Below are 18,988 nucleotides of genomic sequence, written 5' to 3'. Positions count from 1 at the left end.
TTTTTTTTAACGCTTTTTGAATTTTAGGAGAGATTTCAACTTGCAGGCGGGTCATTTAATAGATTTTAAAAAGTACAAATTGTCTCTGAGGATATAAATCTTTTTTGTCTTGCTTATTGCATTTTCGTTGTTTTTGACAGACTCAACCTGTCTCTTTCATATCAAGTAAAACTTATCTGAGATGCCAAATTTTTTCTCCCTTTCTCTTATTTTTGAGAGAAAACATTCAATACACTAATACTCAAAGTATCGACAATTTTAATGCTCTATTTTTGGCTTATTCAATTGGTCTACTGATCTGTTCGAGGATTTTTAGTTCAATCAATTCTTCGGATTGCTTCAGCATCTGTCCTGCAGCTTTTTCAGTAAAAGAAAAAAGAATTAATTGTCGTTTTGCTCGTATTGACAACATATTAAAGAAGACAGAAATCACATATGTATGTATAAAGCACCCTTACATAGGTATCAAACTTTCAACTGAAAACTAGCAGGCCCGCAAAAGCATCACCAGAAAATCATTTAAAATAGGTTTAAAATTGAGATTTTTTCGTACCAGCTCGTGCTGTAAGCCATGACCCTCCTTCAACAGCCAGAGGTATTGCGTTACGCTACCGTTTGGTTTAGTATATTACCCCAAGTAACACCAATTTTTTGATCGAAGACTGAATTGGCTTTGCTATCTTGCATATTTAAGTACCGCTAAGATTTGTACAGATAACGAGCTTCTACAGTGAGAAAAGAGAGTAAGAAAAGAAAGTGAGAAAAGAAAGTAAGAAAGGAAAGTGAGAAAAGAACGTCGGGAAAGTGAGAAAAAAAGTGAGAATAGAAAGTGAGAAAAGAAGGTGAAAACAGAAAGTGAGAAAAGAAAGTCTGAAGAGAAAGTGAGAAAAGAAAATGATAAAAGAAAGTGAGAAAAGAAAGTGAGAATAGAAATTGAGAAACGAAAGTGAGAAAAAAAATTGAGAAAAGAAAGTGAGAAAAGAAAAAAAGAGAAAAAGAAAAAAGAAAGTGAAAGAAGAAAGTGAGAAAAGAAAGTTAAAAGAAAGTGAGAAAAGAAAGTGAAAAGAAAGTGAGAAAAGAAAGTGAGAAGAGAAAGTAAGAAAAGTGAGAAAAGAAAAAGAATAAAGAAAGTGAGAAAAGAAAAAGAGAAAAGAAAGTGAGAAAAGTGAGTAAGAAAGTGAGAAAAGAAAGTGAGAAAAGAAAGTGAGAAAAGAAGTTGAGAAAATAAAGTGAGAAAAGATGGTGAGAAAAGAAAGTGAGAAAAGAAAGTGAGAAAAGAAAGTGAGAAAAGAACGAGAGAAAAGAAAGTGAGAGAAGAAAGTGAGAAAAGAAAGTGAGAAAAGAAAGTGAGAAAAGAAAGTGAGAAAAGAAATACAGAAAAGAAAGTTAGAAAAGAAAGCGAGAATAGAAAGTGAGAAAAGAAATAGAGAAACAAATGTGAGATAAAGTGTGAAAAGAAATTCAGAAAAGAAAGTGAGAAAAGAAAGGAAGGAAAAGTGAGAAGACAAAGTGAGAAAAGAAAGTCAGAAAAGAAAGTGAGAAAAGAATGTGAGAAAAGAAAGTGAGAATAGAAAGTCAGAAAAGAAAGTGAAAAAAGCAAGGAAGGAAAAGTGAGAAGACAAAGTGAGAAAAGAAAGTGAGAAAAGAAAGTGAAAAAAAAGTGAGAAAAGAAAGTGAGAACAGAAAGTGAGAAAAGAAAGTGAGAAAAGAAAGTGAGAAAAGAAAGTGAGAAAAGAAAGTGAGTAAAGAAATTGAGAAAAGAAAGTGAAAAAAGAAAAGAAGGAAAAGTGAGAAGACAAAGTGAGAAAAGAAAGTGAAAAAAGAAAGTGAGAAAAGAAAGCGAGAAAAGAAAGTGAGAAAAGAAAGTGAGAAAAGGAAGTGAGAAAAAAGTGAGGGTACCCCACACGGATTCGAGCCCTCGCCCCTCAGAATAGCAGTCCTCCATCTTACCACCTGCACTATAACGACTACAAGCCACCGTTTCTCACAATTGCTTATATAGTATCAATAACATATTTCAGATTGCGAGCATTTGAGATCACACAAAATCAAAAAGTAAAGCGTGAAAAACTTAGTTGAAATCTAAGAGTGTTCTAGAATAGCGCAGAATCTGTAAAGCTAAAACTTTGCAGAAAAACACACGTTTACAATAAGAACTTCAAACTTAGTTCGGGACCATTCACGAAACACGTAGTACCCAGGGCAGTAAATCCTCCCTCTGGGCGAGCAAACTTTTAAGCCCACTTAGCCTCGTGGTAACTGCACCTGACTAACAGTCTTTTGTCCCGGGTTCGATTCTCACCCATCTACTTTGAGCCTTTTAGGTCATTGACCTCTCTCGATATGTCCGCTTAAACATGCTGCTCAATGCGGCTCTTAAACATGCGCTTCGAGAGGCCCCTTAAACATGCAAAAATTTTGTCCCACTTTAGAGCTCACGCGTTTAATATATAGGATAGCCATACCGCATCGGGATTAAAAACACACAGTTCGAGACACAGCAAATGAGGTAACCTCGCAATGAATTCAGGACTTACCCAATTCTGATGGGAAGAGATCCCCCTTGGATGACATCTCTTCCAGTCTGAACTTGACCACTTCGGACTGTGCACTTGCAGTAACGTCTATCTCATCTGGATTTTCAACTGGCAGTGGCTGTGACAGGAATGAAAAGGCATACTCACGAATGTCGTCTGTCGAGTCCTCGAACAAGTGTGGATATCTGAAGAAGAGGTCACGTAATACGGAATATGATTTTAGACTGAAAACAAATAGGGTGCTGTTTTTAAATGCCTTTTCACGCCGGCCGCGAAACCGCTAGGAAAGCCTTAAATTCTCACTTTCTCATATTTGCAGAAATTCCTAATCTACTCTAGGTTCGTTGATTTTTAAATTTTAACGATATACATGTTTTCATTGCCATTTGTGAACAAACTAAGGTTTGTTTATGAAGTGATAAAAGTCTGCTTAACCTAATAATATGTGGTATCGCTAGTCCCAAAAAGTTGCAACGCAAGCGAACGTTCGAAAAACTCACGACATGCAAATGTAGACCGAGGTTCTGATCTCTGCATGTTTTAAATTTGAATTTTGACCTTTGAAATGTTTGATAGCGTTGCAACTTTATGGGACTAACTATATACAATTGACTATAAAATTGACTTTCTTCAAGCAAGAGAACGTTGGAAAAACAAAACCTTTATATGGTCATCCATTTGGTAATGGCACTGACTATACTAGTCATTGCAGTTATAAACCATCATGATCGTTCTCCTAACCTATGCTCAATGAGATCGAGTGCGAGATTATTCCCCCGGTTGGTTGAGAGTCGTCTCATCTGAGTGGTGATAATCTCGTCCTTAGTTCGTCTGTAGAACAGTACTGGGCCAGGGTAGTACTTGAGCTGGTCAGACACACGCAAGTCCATAAACAGTCGGATTCCACGAGTCACTAGCCCAGCTAAAAATTGAAACTATAATTGGTCATTCATTTAAAAATATTTCGACATACGATTTTACGAAGGCTTTTACTCCGGTCATTTTTACAATCCTAAAAGAAGCTAACAGAAACATAGCCAGCAGATTGCCGGAAAATAACCACCGTTGATGCGCTTGACGCACATCGGGATTGAAACAGAAAAAAGAAGAGATAGAAATTGACCATTTTTTTCCTAAGTTTCAAAAATTGCTCTAATTCAGGGCGCAGTTTTAGTTAGATTCTAAACCTATACTTAATTCAGCTTCTAAAATGAAGGGTATTAAGCTTAATATTAATATCAGCTAGCAATAGCTCTAATGGCCTTTGATAACCTAATGCACCACTATGACTTAATGCCAGGGCTTTATCGGTTTATCCCGTTTCTTTCAATTTTGCTATTTTGACAATGACCGTATTCACTACATTACGTAATTCAATGCATGAAGGACTTAAAATCCCATTCAGTTGAAACAGTGAGTGAAGTACGTCAAACGTGAAAATCGTGACTTATGTTAAACAAAAACGTGATCAAAAGGTAAAGCGAATTAAAAAAACATAGCAGGACAAGTCCTGACGTACAATTAAAAGAATTTTCATTGACTAAACAAAAATTAGACCTAGATCAGACTAAGAGCGAATTGCCAAAAAATGAGATGAAAAATTAAAAAAAAACAAAATCAATGTCAAAACACCGCATGTGAACAAAATCCAACACAAGCGAGAAAGAGAAATTTGGTTTAAACAAAAAACTAGACCTATAACAGACTCTGGGTTCATAGGAGACACCATTTTCGAAAAAAAATTAAATAGAAAAAAAATTTAAAAAAGCAGAAAATAAATGTTAAAATTTTGCATGTAAACAAAACTAGGTCTAAAATGAACTCTGAATGGCTTGGAAAAAACATTAAGAAAAAAACCCGATCAAAAAAATTGAAAAAAAAAAACAGTAAAAATCAAATTGAAATTGCCGTATGTGAACAAAAAAACCACTAGCGTGAAAGCGAATTTTTGTTCAAACACCGTTTTCTGACTCTAGTTTAAAATTAGAGGGAAAATATTTCAAAACAACTCGCTTTTTGGCTCCACTTCCTGTTCCGGCGTGACCAAAATCACTACTCCAATTTGACTTCAAAAATCATGAAAATGTATGACCAGATCTAAAAAAATAACAAAAATTCCGGAAACGATTCATACGAAAAAGCTGACGCCCCTACCTAACATAAAGCTGATCTTACAGAATGACCACATAAACTAACAATTCTTATTCCACTGAATAACACTAATCACTTTGAAACAAGGACACGAAAAAGAACAATGAAGAAGTATCTGACCCGAAAAGACAAAGCGTGTGAAAAAAATTTCACATTGAATTGCAAGTTTAAAAAAAACTTTTGGCGAAAACCCATGCGATATGTTAAGATTTTATTCGTTGAACCACTGCAAAATGAGAAAAAAACCCAAAACAAAATTTTCAAGAAGAGAACAAGGTAAGAGAAAGGAAATGCAGAACAAAACCAAATATTCTCTGTAAAATTGGAACAAAATTTTCCACAAATTAAGGATCAGCTGCCATTATGCTGTATCCAAATCACTATTTCGAAGTTTTAATACTACTGGTCAAGGCTCCACCAGTCCAAAACATTGTCGATTTATAAAAGTAAAAACGAAGAACGATAAAAAAGTTAAAAATTTGTAATATCTGTCAATCAAAAGTACACTAAAAATACCAAAAACACCTCTAGAAAAGGCCATATTAGAAACTAAAACAGTAAAAATTAGCAAAAAGTACGGACATTTTAGCAAAAATAAGCAAAAAAGAACAATTTCGCTCAAATCTGCAGAAAAATTACACAATTATCTTTACCAAAACGACTCAAAACTAAAATCACAATCATCAACATGTAGCAAAAAAAAACTAATTTGGCATCCCCAGATGCTATAAAAACTTGAATATAAAACGCATTTAAAAACTTGAAACAAAACTTTAAAAAAATATGCATTTTTGATTTCACGAGGATCCACAATAGAAAGAGCTTATAGAGCCAAAATAAGTTCATTGGATCAAATAGAGTATTGAAAAGCTTCCAAAACAGTAGGCAAGTAAAATAGGCTGCAAACCGTTTCCATTTTTAGAGAAAAAAAAACGAAATACAGTAAAAAAAACTAAGAAAAGTGATTAAAAATTTCTCAGTTTATTGTCATTTTTCTTAACAAAAAAAATCGTTTAATACGAATAAAACTGTAATCACTTGGTATCTTAAAACTCCAAAACTAATATGTGTCTATTCAAAGCCCATAAAAAGCAGTATAACAAAACAAAAAGCAAAAAAATTCTAAAATTCAGCAAAATAGGTGAAAAACCTGCAAAATTGTATAAAATTCATATTAGTGACCAGAAACCTACAAACTACTATCAGAACAACCCTAAAAGTAAAACAATATCATAATCAAAATTCTAACCCCAAAAGAAACGGTTCCAAAAAGCCGCACACAACATTTTGCTGGCTTACAGAAATTGTTTTCACACCTCAATTTTTCGCTCTCTCGAAAACAGTGGAATGAAAACCACTCTCCTTTCGCTCCACTCTTTTAATTTTGTTCAGCACCCAAAACACGCCAAATTTTTTCACGCGTTTCATTCCCTGCTTCAAAATTCACTCCAATAAAATTCATTTTAAAAAAGGACTTCTCCAATACTCTTCGAGTCTTAAAAAGACAGCGCCCCCAATACAGTTCAAATTCTTTGAATTGTGAAAAAAGGAGAGTGCTTAAATAAAAGCCGTCGAGAGGCTGACGGCAGCTATTAATAACACCGATTTCTCTTCGTTACAAACTTCTTATGTTAGAAAGACAATTATTTGAGGTTCTTGAGGACGATAATAACCTTTTCTTTGATTGTGGTAGCGGCTGAAATTCTGAATGAGAACCCATTTCACACCCAAACCGAGAAGTTAAAAGCATAGATATTTTTATTGCTGCCAGGGTTCAAACCGACTGAAGGGTTCAACCCCCGACCTCAGGAGTAATATTCTCAAGCATTCACTGCATACTTCTGAATTAGAGCACCGCAGACTTCTGAAGTCAAGCGTGAAAAAGTCCCTCGAAAAGTGAAATCGAAGGAATTTTCTAGAAGAAAACGCTTAAGCAAAAATTTTGCATAGAGACGCACACATTTACAATAACTGCTTCAAATTTCGTTTGCGAGCAATTAAACATACCCGGCAGATTGCCGGAAAATAGCCGCCTTTGATTCCAATAAGCATGATTGGAATTGAAAGAATAGATATCGAAAAAAAAAATTTTTGTACAAAAAAATTTTTTAAGTCCGATTTCTTTTGATGGCATTTCGTAGTTGAACATACTTCTGTTTCTTAGAGAGAGGCTACTGGGGCTACTATCAATAGCAATGAGCATAAGAGATGGTAACTATGACTTATAGGCGACGTTCAAATAGCGGGCATCTGAAATTGGGCTTTGTGGGTTTATCCCGTTTCTATTTCTGACTTCAATTTTTTATTCTGACTCTGTTCATTTTGAATTGCTTTGCTGAGCAACTGATGTTTAAAATCACTTTTAGCAGAATGAGAGAAGAGAGAAACTAGCCTAGAGAAGTCAAAAGATTTCACGCATAAAGTTGAAAAAGCGGCAAATGAGTTAAAGCGAAACATTTTTTTGTTCGACGAAGTAAAAAAAACACAGCAGGACAAGTCCTGACGTGTAATTCGAAGAATTTTCATTGACTCAACAGGAAAAATTAGACCTAGAATGGACTATGAGTGATTTGAGAAAACCATTTTAAAAAAATCAGATAAAATAAGAAAAAAACAGAAAATCAATGTCAAAACTCCGCATGTGAACAAAAAAACCACAAGCGAGAAATAAAAATTTAATGCAAACAAAAAACTAGGCCTAGAATGAGCTGCGAATGGATTGGGAAAAACATTGAGAAAAAAAATCCGATCCAAAAAATCGAAAAAACAGTAAAAATCAGAGTGAAATTGCCGCATGTGAACAAAAAACCACTACCGAGAAACCGAATTTTTGTTCAAACACCAATTTCTCACTCTACTTTAAAATTAGAGCGAAAAAAAATCACGCCGCAAAACCACTCGCTTTTTCGCTCCATTTCCTGTTTCGGCGTGACCAAAATCACTACTCCAATTTGACTTCAAAAATCATGAAAATGTGTGAACAGATCTTGAAAAAACATAGCCGGAAGAATTCCGGAAACGACTCGAAGTGAAAATCCATTTAAACGCCATCCAACTACTCATCAAACAAAACGTGCCTTCACTAAATTATGATTATCATGAAACAAAGTCATGAAACAAAAAAGTAAAAACAATAAAATCAAATCTGTTAAAATATGATAAAAAATCTGATCAAATTTTGTTATAAATTGTGATCCCGAAAAAACGATCTCTGCAAAAATAACTTCATCAAAACAACTAGTAGTTATGCTAAAAAAAAAATTTAGGCTAAACTATGAAAAAAAAAGCTCTTAAAAACAACTTTCACTGAAAAACTGGAAAAAGATAATAAATTTTTTAATATTTCAAAAAACATATAAATCATAAAAAATTCACTTCAGCCAATTGGATATCCAGATGCTCGCAAAACAATAGGCAAGTCATAATAGGCAAAGAAACTCAGCTAATAATATAAAAACCGAACAACTGCAAAAAATTAAGAATAGTTGCCATTTTCACCATTTTTTGTCATATTTCTCAACAAAAAATGATTCTTACCCTCAAAACTGTAACCAATTGTTATTATAAATTTGCTCAAGTAGAAGGGGTTTCTTCAATACCCATTTGAGCCAGTAAAACAAAATAATCGTAAAAAAACGCAAAAATTAGCCCGAAAATCAGCAAAATACATTAAAAACCACCCCCACCGAATTATCATAAAATTCATATGATTTTCCAGAAACCTTCAAACCACTACCAAAACCAGCCGAAAATTAAAAGAAAATCATAACCAAACCTCTTAACGAAAACAAATGAAAAAAAAACCGCTTAAAAATGCCGCACGTGAACAAAAAATTTCGCTCCCATAGAGAAAATTTTTTCACACATCAATTTCTCGCTCTCTCAAAAACGGCGGTATGAACAAAAACCACTCTCTTTTCGCTCCGCTCTTCACTTTTGTTCAGCACCAAAATCACTCCAATTTTTTTCACGCGTTTCATTTCCCGCTTCAAAAATCCGCTTCAAATTGATTAAAAAAAGGGACTTCTCCAATACTCCTCTTCGAGTCGTAATAAAAAGGACTTCTCAAACACTCCTCTTCGAGTCGTAAAAAGACAGCGCCCCAATACAATTCAAATTCTTTGAATTGTAAAAATAGGAGCACTATAATAGCCGGCTGAGAAGATGAGGGCGGCTATTAATTATGACTACATCAGTTGGCTTCAGACTTAAATTCTATTTGAACTCAAGTTCTGCGATTTTGAAAACCTCGTTCAACAAACCTGCAAATTGGGGCATTCTTGCAATAGCCAGAGGCACCAAATCATCAAATGAAGCATCAATCACAACAGCATGCACATTCGGATAGTTCATAGCCAACCAGCTAGTTGCGTAACCTCCAATGGACCACGCGAACAAAATGATATCTTCATCTCTAAAGCCCAACTCAATTCTGGCATACTTGTAAACGGCATCAACAGCCGCGTGTTCATTCGGTGACCACGGAAGCCCTGAACTCCCACCGAAGCCCAAATGGTTCCAACCCAGAACCGAATACCCCGATTCGAGTGGTGTGGTCATGATTCCGACCTCGTAAAACCCGCCATTGCCTTCAGTGCATATAACTAATTTGTTCCCATTAGGTGTTTTTTGAGATCGTTGATCGACAACGAAAGCGTCCACTTCGTCAGAGCATGACGTCACCAATTTCAGACGGCGTGCATGTTGATGCTAAAACGAATACAAACATGAAGTCTCATCTGTCGCTATACTGATAAAACTGAACTATTCGCTCGGATCTAGGAGCTTAGTGGGGCAATGTGATTTTTAGAAAACAGGCCATTTTACAATTTATTTCACATAACCTATGATACCTAAGCATTAACAAAGATTTCCTTTAAACAGCTAGCAGATAATTGGGGATAAGAGCACAAAAGTGTTAGTTTTAAATAAATAACTGCATTCATTTTTCCATGTTTCCTTTCAGCGGTCAAATCGTTGTACTTCCCCCAGGTTCTAATAAACTTCATGTCAATCTGTGTCATTTCTTAATGGAGACGCATACAGTGGTAGTTTGTAGAAGTAGAAAACAATTGAGAAATTTTCCTATAGTGAGATTTTTGGTATATCAAAAAAAACTCAATTTATGAGTCAAAATAACAATTTTCTGGATTCTTCTTATAATTAACCAAGGCCAGGATAGAGCACATTTTTCTTCTTGCTGATACCAGTGACCTTACGTATATTTACATCCAATATATATTCAATATTTGTAATCCGAATATACAAATTGAAATGGGTGTAAACTATAACAGTCAAATTTCAAATACTCTAGAGCCTGTCATTTCATTTTTTTATAAAAAATCTAAACGACAAAGTCAACTGCTTGTGAAAAAATAAAGAAAATGCACATTTTTTGAGAAGTTTACACGAAGTGAGAACAACAGAAAAATATGAGAAACAAACCCTTCCATAACGCCTTAATAGCTTCAAAAACATTCCACTAACTTTCAACAAACTGCTCTCAAACGACTGACACGCGACTGTCTTTGTATTACCTGCTTGAAGCCAAACAAAGCAGTCTCAGGCAAAATATCCCTATAAATATACCAGACCAAAAAATCTTGAAAAAAGTGTCAATGAACGCAGACAAAACAGACCCAGAGAATCTGAAATTACCACTCGCACTTTTAGAGCAAGTGACTATTATTTAAATTTTGAAAGTGATAGACATTTGCAGCTATGCTAGAAAAGTATATCACACAATGGACTTAATCAAGTTTGCATTGCCCAATCACATTTGAGCACACAGAAATGCCATAGCGTATAACATTCGGTAGTAATAATTTTTCGGTTTTAATAGATTAATTCATATCAAATTTTATGAGCCATTGAGGCATGACCGTTGCTGGCAAGTCATGGTAAAATCAGCCATACAAATGCATTTACATTAAAATGGGGCTTAATTAGTTGATTAGAGGCAACGCGTCACCTCTCGCGTCCAATGGTATTAATATAACTATTAGCACGCCAGAACAGCGGACCGGAAATTTTTCTTCAAATTGGCTTTTGGGCAAGAATCGTGCTCATGCATGAACGAATGTGAACAGCGGAAGTGATATATATTCAATTTACTGAACATTGGGTAAAGGTAAACGCTATATCTAATTATTGCTCTGCAAAAAATTGTCTTGGAATGTTTTGTCTGAAAAAATTTTCCTAATTCTGAATGTTTCTTCCGAACAGGCTTGTCAACTAATATTGCTCCAAGAAAACTGCACAGAAATTTAGTGCTTTCGCGATTTATCAGTTGATCCCTTGTTCAACAGATAACCCACTGAGGGGAGGGGGTCAAACTTTTAACACTGAGAACCACCCCCTCACACCCTAAAATTATCTCAAAACAGTTTCGGTTAATCGCATACTCAGGTGGGAGGGGTGACTAAGAGGGGGGGGGGGTCAAAATTTTTAACACTAAGACCCTCCCCCCTCATGGTGTCTCCTGAAAACAGTTTCAGTGAATCGCATACTTAGAGACTAGTAAGGCGCAAGGCTTTAAGAGTGCTGCTCAGCCACTTAATGACCTCTGAGCGCTGCCTATTTATCACGTTTTTGAGGATGAAAAGTCGAATGGGTCAGCCGGAAAATCGGTCAAGCAAAAAATCACATTAAAAAAGACCGCAGGACTAATACAATTGCTACAAACTTTGTTTGAGAGCAATTAAAAAGTCAATTCGATCAGAAGAAAATTATCGCAACGGAGCTCAAATAATAGGCTATAACTTATTTAACGAGCAATAATTAAAAATGGGAAGAGCAAAGGAAAATGGAAGCATCAGTAGGCCAAAAAATGGCAACTTTAAGGAAATGTTTAACAGTCCATAAAATTATGCAACACTGTCATTACTAAAGCCTGTGCATTTAGCTGATATAATCAGACATGCTAATTGCCTCAAACAATTCAAATCATTGGGGAGGGGGCTAAATAATCCATCTACTTTTCTACTTGGTTTTGCATCAAAACTTTTCAATTGGCCACACATTTCAAGAATTCTATCTGGTTATGCGTTAAAACGGGGTGCTTTTTCCGATAATACTTCAAAAACCGGCACAAAATGTCTCCACTTTGTGGTATATAAATATATGCTCGTGCAGGATCGTTAGGTTTTAGCTGAGCGAAATCGGGCGGTCTATATAATGCAATATAATTTATACTAAATTTGATACCAAATATATATATATATATATATATATATATATATATATATATATATATATATACCAAATTACTGCAAAAAATTCGAGAAGCCAAAATGTGTCTAACTTACACAATACATAAATTAAGATTGATACGTGACTCACAGAAGTCACCTTAAAATTCTGGCCACAATTTCGCAACGCTAAGCGATTCTAGATTGATGTCAAACTTCATAGAAATTTCGGATCTATTCTGTCCCCACCCCCCAGTGTTTTTATGACCCCAGTTACAAATTGTGTTGTTATTTAGTACGTTACTATGTGAAAAAAATGCACGTGCGCCTGGGGGTCATAAGACATATTTTCCCACTAAGCTGGGGGGGGGGGCAGAATAGATCCGAAACTTCATCAGAGTCAAGAAACCAATTACAAGTAAAAAGACCCAAACCAAATAGCTCCACCAAGGAGAAAATGCATGAGAAAAGTTTTAACATTGGACTTTGTCTCTTCAGAAAGAAATTTGTCAGCATATGAAAAAATAGTTTACCTTAAGTATGATTTTGCTGCGAGCTTCATCACGTGGTTCATCTGAAATAAAAGAATATGTATTAAAAAATAGGAATATTTTCCGTTTGTGTCCCCTAGCTTAAGGGGTGCATATTAATTGCACCCCCATACGCACGTGCCATATTTTTACATAAAGATTTAATATGTAATGGCACGTGCTCTGTAATTGGGGGTGCATAACGTACTGAGGGGGGGGGGGGGGGGGAGGCACAAACGGAGAAGATCCATAAATAGTACAGATAATATAATAAGTAGTGAAAGGTTGTTACGCACTGAGAAGTGAGTTAAGAAACTGGAGAGATCCCGGGTAGATCATGCGCCTGCCAATAACTCGCATCGCAAAATCGCTAAAACAATCCAAACACCAATCTTCCACAGCATACACGCACTTCTTTCCAATTCAGTCTTAAGTAATATTCGACTATCAAAATTCAAAGACAACCCAATTGCGAATAGTTTATGAAGGCCAAAATCATAACCGATCCTATCGTCCGAAAAACTAGCAAACGTTTCCGCGTTAAATAACCATCTATAATTAATCATTTTAAAACTTTTCTCAACTGTATATAACTTTAATATCTTTTGCTGTCTCTTCTCAGCGTGATCTAACCATAATTAAACCCCCTACCCTCATCAGTTTGGTCAAATAGGAACCCAAATACAAAAATGTTCTGGTCTTTCCAATTTTGGAACGATAGTCCGCCTTATGGTTATTTTCGGTACATGGGGTATACGTTAAATGCAGAGGGGGATATACTGAGAAAAAAAATGTCCAAAAAATTGCTCACCAGAATATGTCGTAGGGAATATTTAGAAGTGTTGAGAATGTTGAAGTATTGGCCACTGAATTATGAAGAGGAAGCGAGAAAATTGGCTTGAAATCTTTGAGCTTGTCTTGATATTGCGGAGAGTTGATGTCGAAGTCCGGATCGTGAAAGGCAAATTCGTAGGAAAATCTGGCAAGCGCCTCCTGAAAGGAGATACCAATCCAATCTAGCTTTCAGTTGATCTGAATTACAATCTAATTTCCTCATTTTTCTGAGCCAGGTTCTCAATTGTAGTTCACGATTACAATGCAAGATGCTCAGATCACAGCCGAGCCGGTCGACGCACATGCAATAATGTAATCTGACAACTTCGACCAAACTAAGTTATATGTTTGATTTGTACTTTATACAAGGTTTGGAAATGGTTAAATTTAAAGCAAAAATTTTGAGCAAAAAATTTGCGAAAGTTTTGAACTGTTTCCGAGGAATAATAGTGGGCAAAGGGTAGCCCAAGTATATCAAGCCATGGGGAACTGTCATTCAAGGTTTTTGCAAAGGCCATCACCACTGGAGTCAGTGACGCAAACGGATTAGCTTAGAACTGCGACGTCAAACCGCTGCACAACCATCGCAACTAGCCAAAATTAACTGAAGGCGGAACAAAAACGCACAGCAGTTTTCATAATTTGGTATAATATACCTATTATCTGAAGCTCGTTAATATATTTCATTGATCAGGAACGAAACAAGATTGCATGCGTAACTGTACTTCAGACAAAATCATTTCCTAACTTTATTTTAACTATTTATTTAAGTTCATCTGCTTCAGTAGGATTGAGTTAATTCAATTTTAAAATTTATAAACAAATACAACCAAAATTTATCATTCCAGAATTTTCTTGAACGCAAATTAAAGAAATGATCCGCTGAGTACAAACAAATTTCACTCAAAATTAACGAATTTAGATTTCACCCTTCCTAAACTGCGTCTAAAATTATAAAATCGCCATAAATACAAGGATAAACCAGCCTGACAGAATTTCGACAGAATTTTTAATTTCAACATAACTGGCAGATCGCCAGAAAATAGCCGCTATAACTTCGTAGACCGGCAGTCTCAAAAAGATTTTAAAAACAGACCAAAAATTCCTATTCATTAATCGCAGAGACGTTATATTTTAATCAAGAACCTATAAAACTTATTTTTGCTTGTGTAGTTGCTCCTAAATAAGTAGAAATTTAATTGAAATTGCATGATTGAATGAACGAGCAGATATAAAGTGATTGTGACATCATATGGTCGTAACAAAAATCTTGACGACGAAATAAAAAACAGCAGGACAAGTTATGACACAAATCGAAGAATTTTCATTGACTAAACAAAACAAACTTGACCCATAATGTGCTATTAATGACTTGAGGAAACCATTTAGAAAATAATCAGATCTAAAAATAAAAAATCAATCTCAAAATGCCGCATGCAAAATACCACTAGCGAGGTGGCTAACTTTTACTCAAACTGTTTTTCTCACTCCACTTTAATATCAGAGCAAAAAAAATCACGTCGCTTTTTCGTTCCAATTTTTGTTTTGGCGTGACGAAAATCATCACTTCAATTTGACTTCAAAAATCAGGAAAATGCATTAACATATCTAAAAAAAAGACAGCGGCCCAATACATTTGAAATTCTTTGAAATGTAAAAAACTCGAAGGAAGCCAATCATAGCCCCAGCTATCGAATTGCAGGTATTAAAATTGAGAGCTAAAACGATATTAGAAATTAGGATTATTATTTTAAGTTTAGAATTAAACTTCGCAATAAGCTCCTACAATTGATTTCACTTGATTTATTTTCTGAGTTAAGGCAAAATATATCACAGAATAATCAAGACGAAATGCGCGACAATACAATACACCAATTTTGCTGCTAATAAAGAGCAACAATAAGGCTGAGCAAAAAAGAAGACCACTTCACCTCTAAACACTTCACCTCACTTCACTTAGTCTATCAAAAAAAAAACAATATTTCATTTCGTTCATGTTTTAATACTTGTTTTCACTCCTATTCACACTTTGAATCCTGCTAGCTAACACGGGGCATAAACTGAGCAATTTTTGTGGAAAAACTTATGGGAGGCCGTTACGATTTAAGAAATGAATTCATTTATTTTGCAAATCCATTCAAGATTGAGGCTTATACGGGAATAACTGATGGAACTAAAAAAATTAAGGCCTATTCCAAGTAAAGAGAGAGAGAGAGCGAAGTAGGAATATTGTTTTCAAAAAGAAACAGAACATGGTGTTTGCTTTCGGCTTGCTTTTCTGTCAAAGTGATCAGAACGAACACCTGAATCTGAGATTTGAAACAGGCTTCCCTTAGGTTTCCTAGAAGTATTCCCTAGTTTATATACTTAGTCAGGCGATACAATGCACAAAGCAGGGTAATATTGGTTAAAAACATTGCTGGAGGGCAATTAAAAACAACAACAATAATCTAAAACCATTAATGGGTCAAACCACTACATTGATTGTTGTTCCTATCGTTTTCATTTTCGTACCACTTACCCTTTTCTCTGCAGGCGATAAACTTTTGTTGGTACGTATGTCCAGAAATTTGCAATAAACAGGGTTCAGAGCTCTGCCGATTCCTCGTAACGCAACCGAGACACAGAACAGCAAAGATACAATTCCAGCAACATTTAACATGTAAATTGTGCCCTCTTTCGTGAAGTAGCCACGCATGTACATGTATGGTACAACGAGAAGCCATGTACTTCTTGTGAAAGCGATAACTGTCCGAATTACACCGATGACTGTATCTGGCATTGATTCGATGATAATTGGTTCATAAGTTAAATACTTCTAAACAAAAACAACACTGATTAGAATTCAGACTTTTGGCATGAAGTCAAGATGTTTTGGCCCATTTCTGTTTGAGTCTGTTGATGTCATTACGGTGCAATTTTTGCTTGTCAAAGATTCCGCCCTGTCTAATAGTCTATTTATACTTATTTTGGCGGTCCTTTCGTAGCATAATCTTCCACAGCTCATCTCACAATGTTTAGTGTTATATGATTTGAAAATATAGTGAAAAGAGTAATGGCAAAATAATTTTGCTGCTTACCTTTTCAGGCTCCATAACCAGGTGCCGATATATCTTCGGTCCCAGAAAACAATACCATAATTTACTAAATACCATATCTGAAAACAATCACACATTATGGAGAAATTTTTCGGGATCCATAACTCGCTTCCTGGTTGAACAAATTTTACTTCTCAAACGGCAATATGTGTTGAAAACATGAGAGCCAATCAGAATGTATTATGTATATAATATTTGAGCACTTAATTCTGTTGGACTGGACGTTCGCCATGATAAAAACCAATCAATTCTCTTAAGGCGATCTCCAAATTTTTTCTTGCAACGTCATCACAGCTGTACTAATCGAAAGAGACATCACAATTCAAAACCAACTGCTTTCCACTGTGTCCACTGATTTAGGAATTGATAAAAATTTGAGATCCATCTGATCTGCTACTGCTCCTTATTCAAAAATTTTCGATCAACCCGCGTTTTGGGTAGGATGCGGGTCAGAATGGTTATCAGCTATCAGGCCACATCACACGAAAATCGAAACAAATCTACATCTACATCAACACATGACTTCGTGTGTCCTCTCATTTTCTGATAAATAGGAAAACGAAATTTGGCTACAACTTCACACCTGCTATAGCCTAGGGCTTTACCGGCTTTCAGAACGTGCTCTCTTGTGGCACTTTTGTGGAATGAATATATAGTTTTACAAGCAAAAACTTTTGCAGCAACTTCCAGAAACTTCATATCTGTATGCATCGTTTTAGTTCCAAAAGGTGGATTAATAACCGCAACATCAAACATACTACGCATATGACAAAAAATTTCAGTGCAATTAATATCTGCAAGAAGCACGTCAAATCTTGGCTCTTCCAGAATTTCAAGGGAATTCTCCCATGCTACATCTATTGCTTCTGGGTCAATATCAATTCCAAGGACATAATCAGCGCCACATAACACGCTTGCTATTCCAAGCATTCCAGTTCCACATCCAAGGTCCAACACAGAGCATCCTGATGATAAGTCAGCAAACTGAACGGCGCTATTCACCATTTGGCTGGCAAGCTCGGGTGGAGTCATATACTGTTCAAGATAAATTTTTGGTCTTTGGAAATCTTCAATCTGCTGAAGGAGCCCCTGAAGCTCTTTCAGTTTCATGATACTAAAAGATACCCAAATGATGACAAGCAAATTATCTTAGCATTGTTAGAATAATTAAATTCGCGCCCTAATAAAAAGTTTCATAGTATAATGAATTACAGGGGCAGCTATATTGATTTCTTCGACAAGGCTGACACAGAAGTGGCCTAGTTAAGAGCGCCTACCACAGACGTGGCACCACATCTGCTGCTAGCTGCTTGACAACCCTCGCAACTGCGTGTTATAGCAGCCGCCCGCGCGCAATTTATATTATACCTTGAGTATATTATTATTATTATTATTATTATGACTTCGTGGATATGCCACTGGGATGTTATTCCCGCTGTTAGGTTCTAGGATGTGCACGACAGTTTTCACAGATACAAATGAATGTCCATGTGCAAGGATTCTGCTCATTCCAGTTCCTTTCACCATATATTAAACATGGTTATGAAAAATACAAGAAAGAATTGGAAGGATTGCTGTACGACCACACTAAGCGCTAACCACAATGCACGTGACACTCACACCACCCCTTCTTAATAGGAATAGTGCACCACTCACTCAATATTCAGACAATATATAAGCACTGAAGGTTCCTCTAGCGTAAGAACTGCATTCGGACAAAGATCATTCAGTTTTGATGGTCCTTATGAACAGAATGTTGTTCTTTTAAATGAAACTAATACCCCAGGACTCCATAGGAGGAATTGTCAATTAATAAAATTAATTTGATTACAAAAACGAGCGTTTTCGAACATTGCGTTCATCGTCAGGTTTACATTAAACTGATGTCAAAATCGGAAGAAAATCATTTACAAAGTATATACACTTGTCAATGACTCGATCGACATTTAGGAAATGAGATAAAATAACGAATTTTTTGAAATTCTTTACCGTGAGAATCACATTTACAACATTTTATTTTCATTTAATAAACCAAAAAAATCTCGCTTCCCGAAATGGAGTTTTTAATTTCATTCCTATCTGTTGTTATGCTTTACGTTGTTGGCGTTGACGAAACTTCGAATTAACATGTACAGGGAAACTTTGCAAAATTCAAAAATCAAGTTTTTTTGCATTTGAACTAATACTTCAATGTCAATTTCCGTCCGCGGTACTTGTCCCGCGTATTTAATTGCAGTTTAAACTTTTTGATGTAGATCTCTTCTACTGTCATTAGCTTTTCGGCACTGCAACATGCATTGAGAATGTCTAATTCCAAGTTATGCGCTGTACCATAACACTGAATTAATTGTTGTCCCCAGGGGGAATCTTCCTTCTGGTGTTACGAAATTATAGTGATAACATGTCGACTGGTTTGGCAAACAGATGGAATTGCATCCAGATCACTTCAGTTCAAAGCAGCTTCTCATTGATACAATCGCCTTGCCAACGCCATCGTATACAAGTTCCTGAAATCTTTTGTTCCGAGATCCTTGTTGTACGTCATTATGATGATCAGGGATTTGATGGTTTCTTCGTGGGTGGTGCGGTAACAATAAACTCGAGAATATGTCTTGTTGGAGTCTGTCGTCTCAATACGTGTCCTAGGT

At 35.8% G+C, this 18,988-nt stretch overlaps 2 protein-coding genes across 2 annotated transcripts in view; both read right to left on the bottom strand.

Moving 5' to 3' along the window:
• The window catches only part of LOC142353341 (phosphatidylserine lipase ABHD16A-like), a 28,870-nt gene extending 12,471 nt beyond the window's left edge, over positions 1 to 16,399 (bottom strand). Inside the window, exons 1-8 of the mRNA XM_075405574.1 lie at positions 16,323 to 16,399; positions 15,764 to 16,060; positions 13,220 to 13,401; positions 12,705 to 12,778; positions 12,412 to 12,452; positions 8,951 to 9,398; positions 3,279 to 3,459; positions 2,538 to 2,722 (exon numbers count right to left, since the gene is read on the bottom strand). Of these exons, the coding sequence (XP_075261689.1) occupies positions 2,538 to 2,722; positions 3,279 to 3,459; positions 8,951 to 9,398; positions 12,412 to 12,452; positions 12,705 to 12,778; positions 13,220 to 13,401; positions 15,764 to 16,060; positions 16,323 to 16,397 (1,483 nt within the window). The 5' untranslated portion in view covers positions 16,398 to 16,399. The remainder of the gene's footprint in view (positions 1 to 2,537; positions 2,723 to 3,278; positions 3,460 to 8,950; positions 9,399 to 12,411; positions 12,453 to 12,704; positions 12,779 to 13,219; positions 13,402 to 15,763; positions 16,061 to 16,322) is intronic.
• A 101-nt stretch (positions 16,400 to 16,500) lies between these two features.
• LOC142353342 (rRNA N(6)-adenosine-methyltransferase METTL5-like) overlaps positions 16,501 to 18,988 on the bottom strand; it is a 47,304-nt gene continuing 44,816 nt past the window's right edge. The window contains exon 2 of the mRNA XM_075405575.1: positions 16,501 to 17,454. Coding sequence (XP_075261690.1) covers positions 16,809 to 17,450 — 642 coding nt within the window. The 5' untranslated portion in view covers positions 17,451 to 17,454 and the 3' untranslated portion in view covers positions 16,501 to 16,808. The remainder of the gene's footprint in view (positions 17,455 to 18,988) is intronic.

Source organism: Convolutriloba macropyga, chromosome 14 (genome assembly GCF_964194025.1).
Source record: "Convolutriloba macropyga chromosome 14, txConMacr16.3, whole genome shotgun sequence".
Classification (NCBI taxonomy): Eukaryota; Metazoa; Xenacoelomorpha; order Acoela; family Convolutidae; genus Convolutriloba; species Convolutriloba macropyga.
Note: the sequence above shows the minus strand (reverse complement) of the source record. Positions and strands in the feature narration are given on the sequence as shown.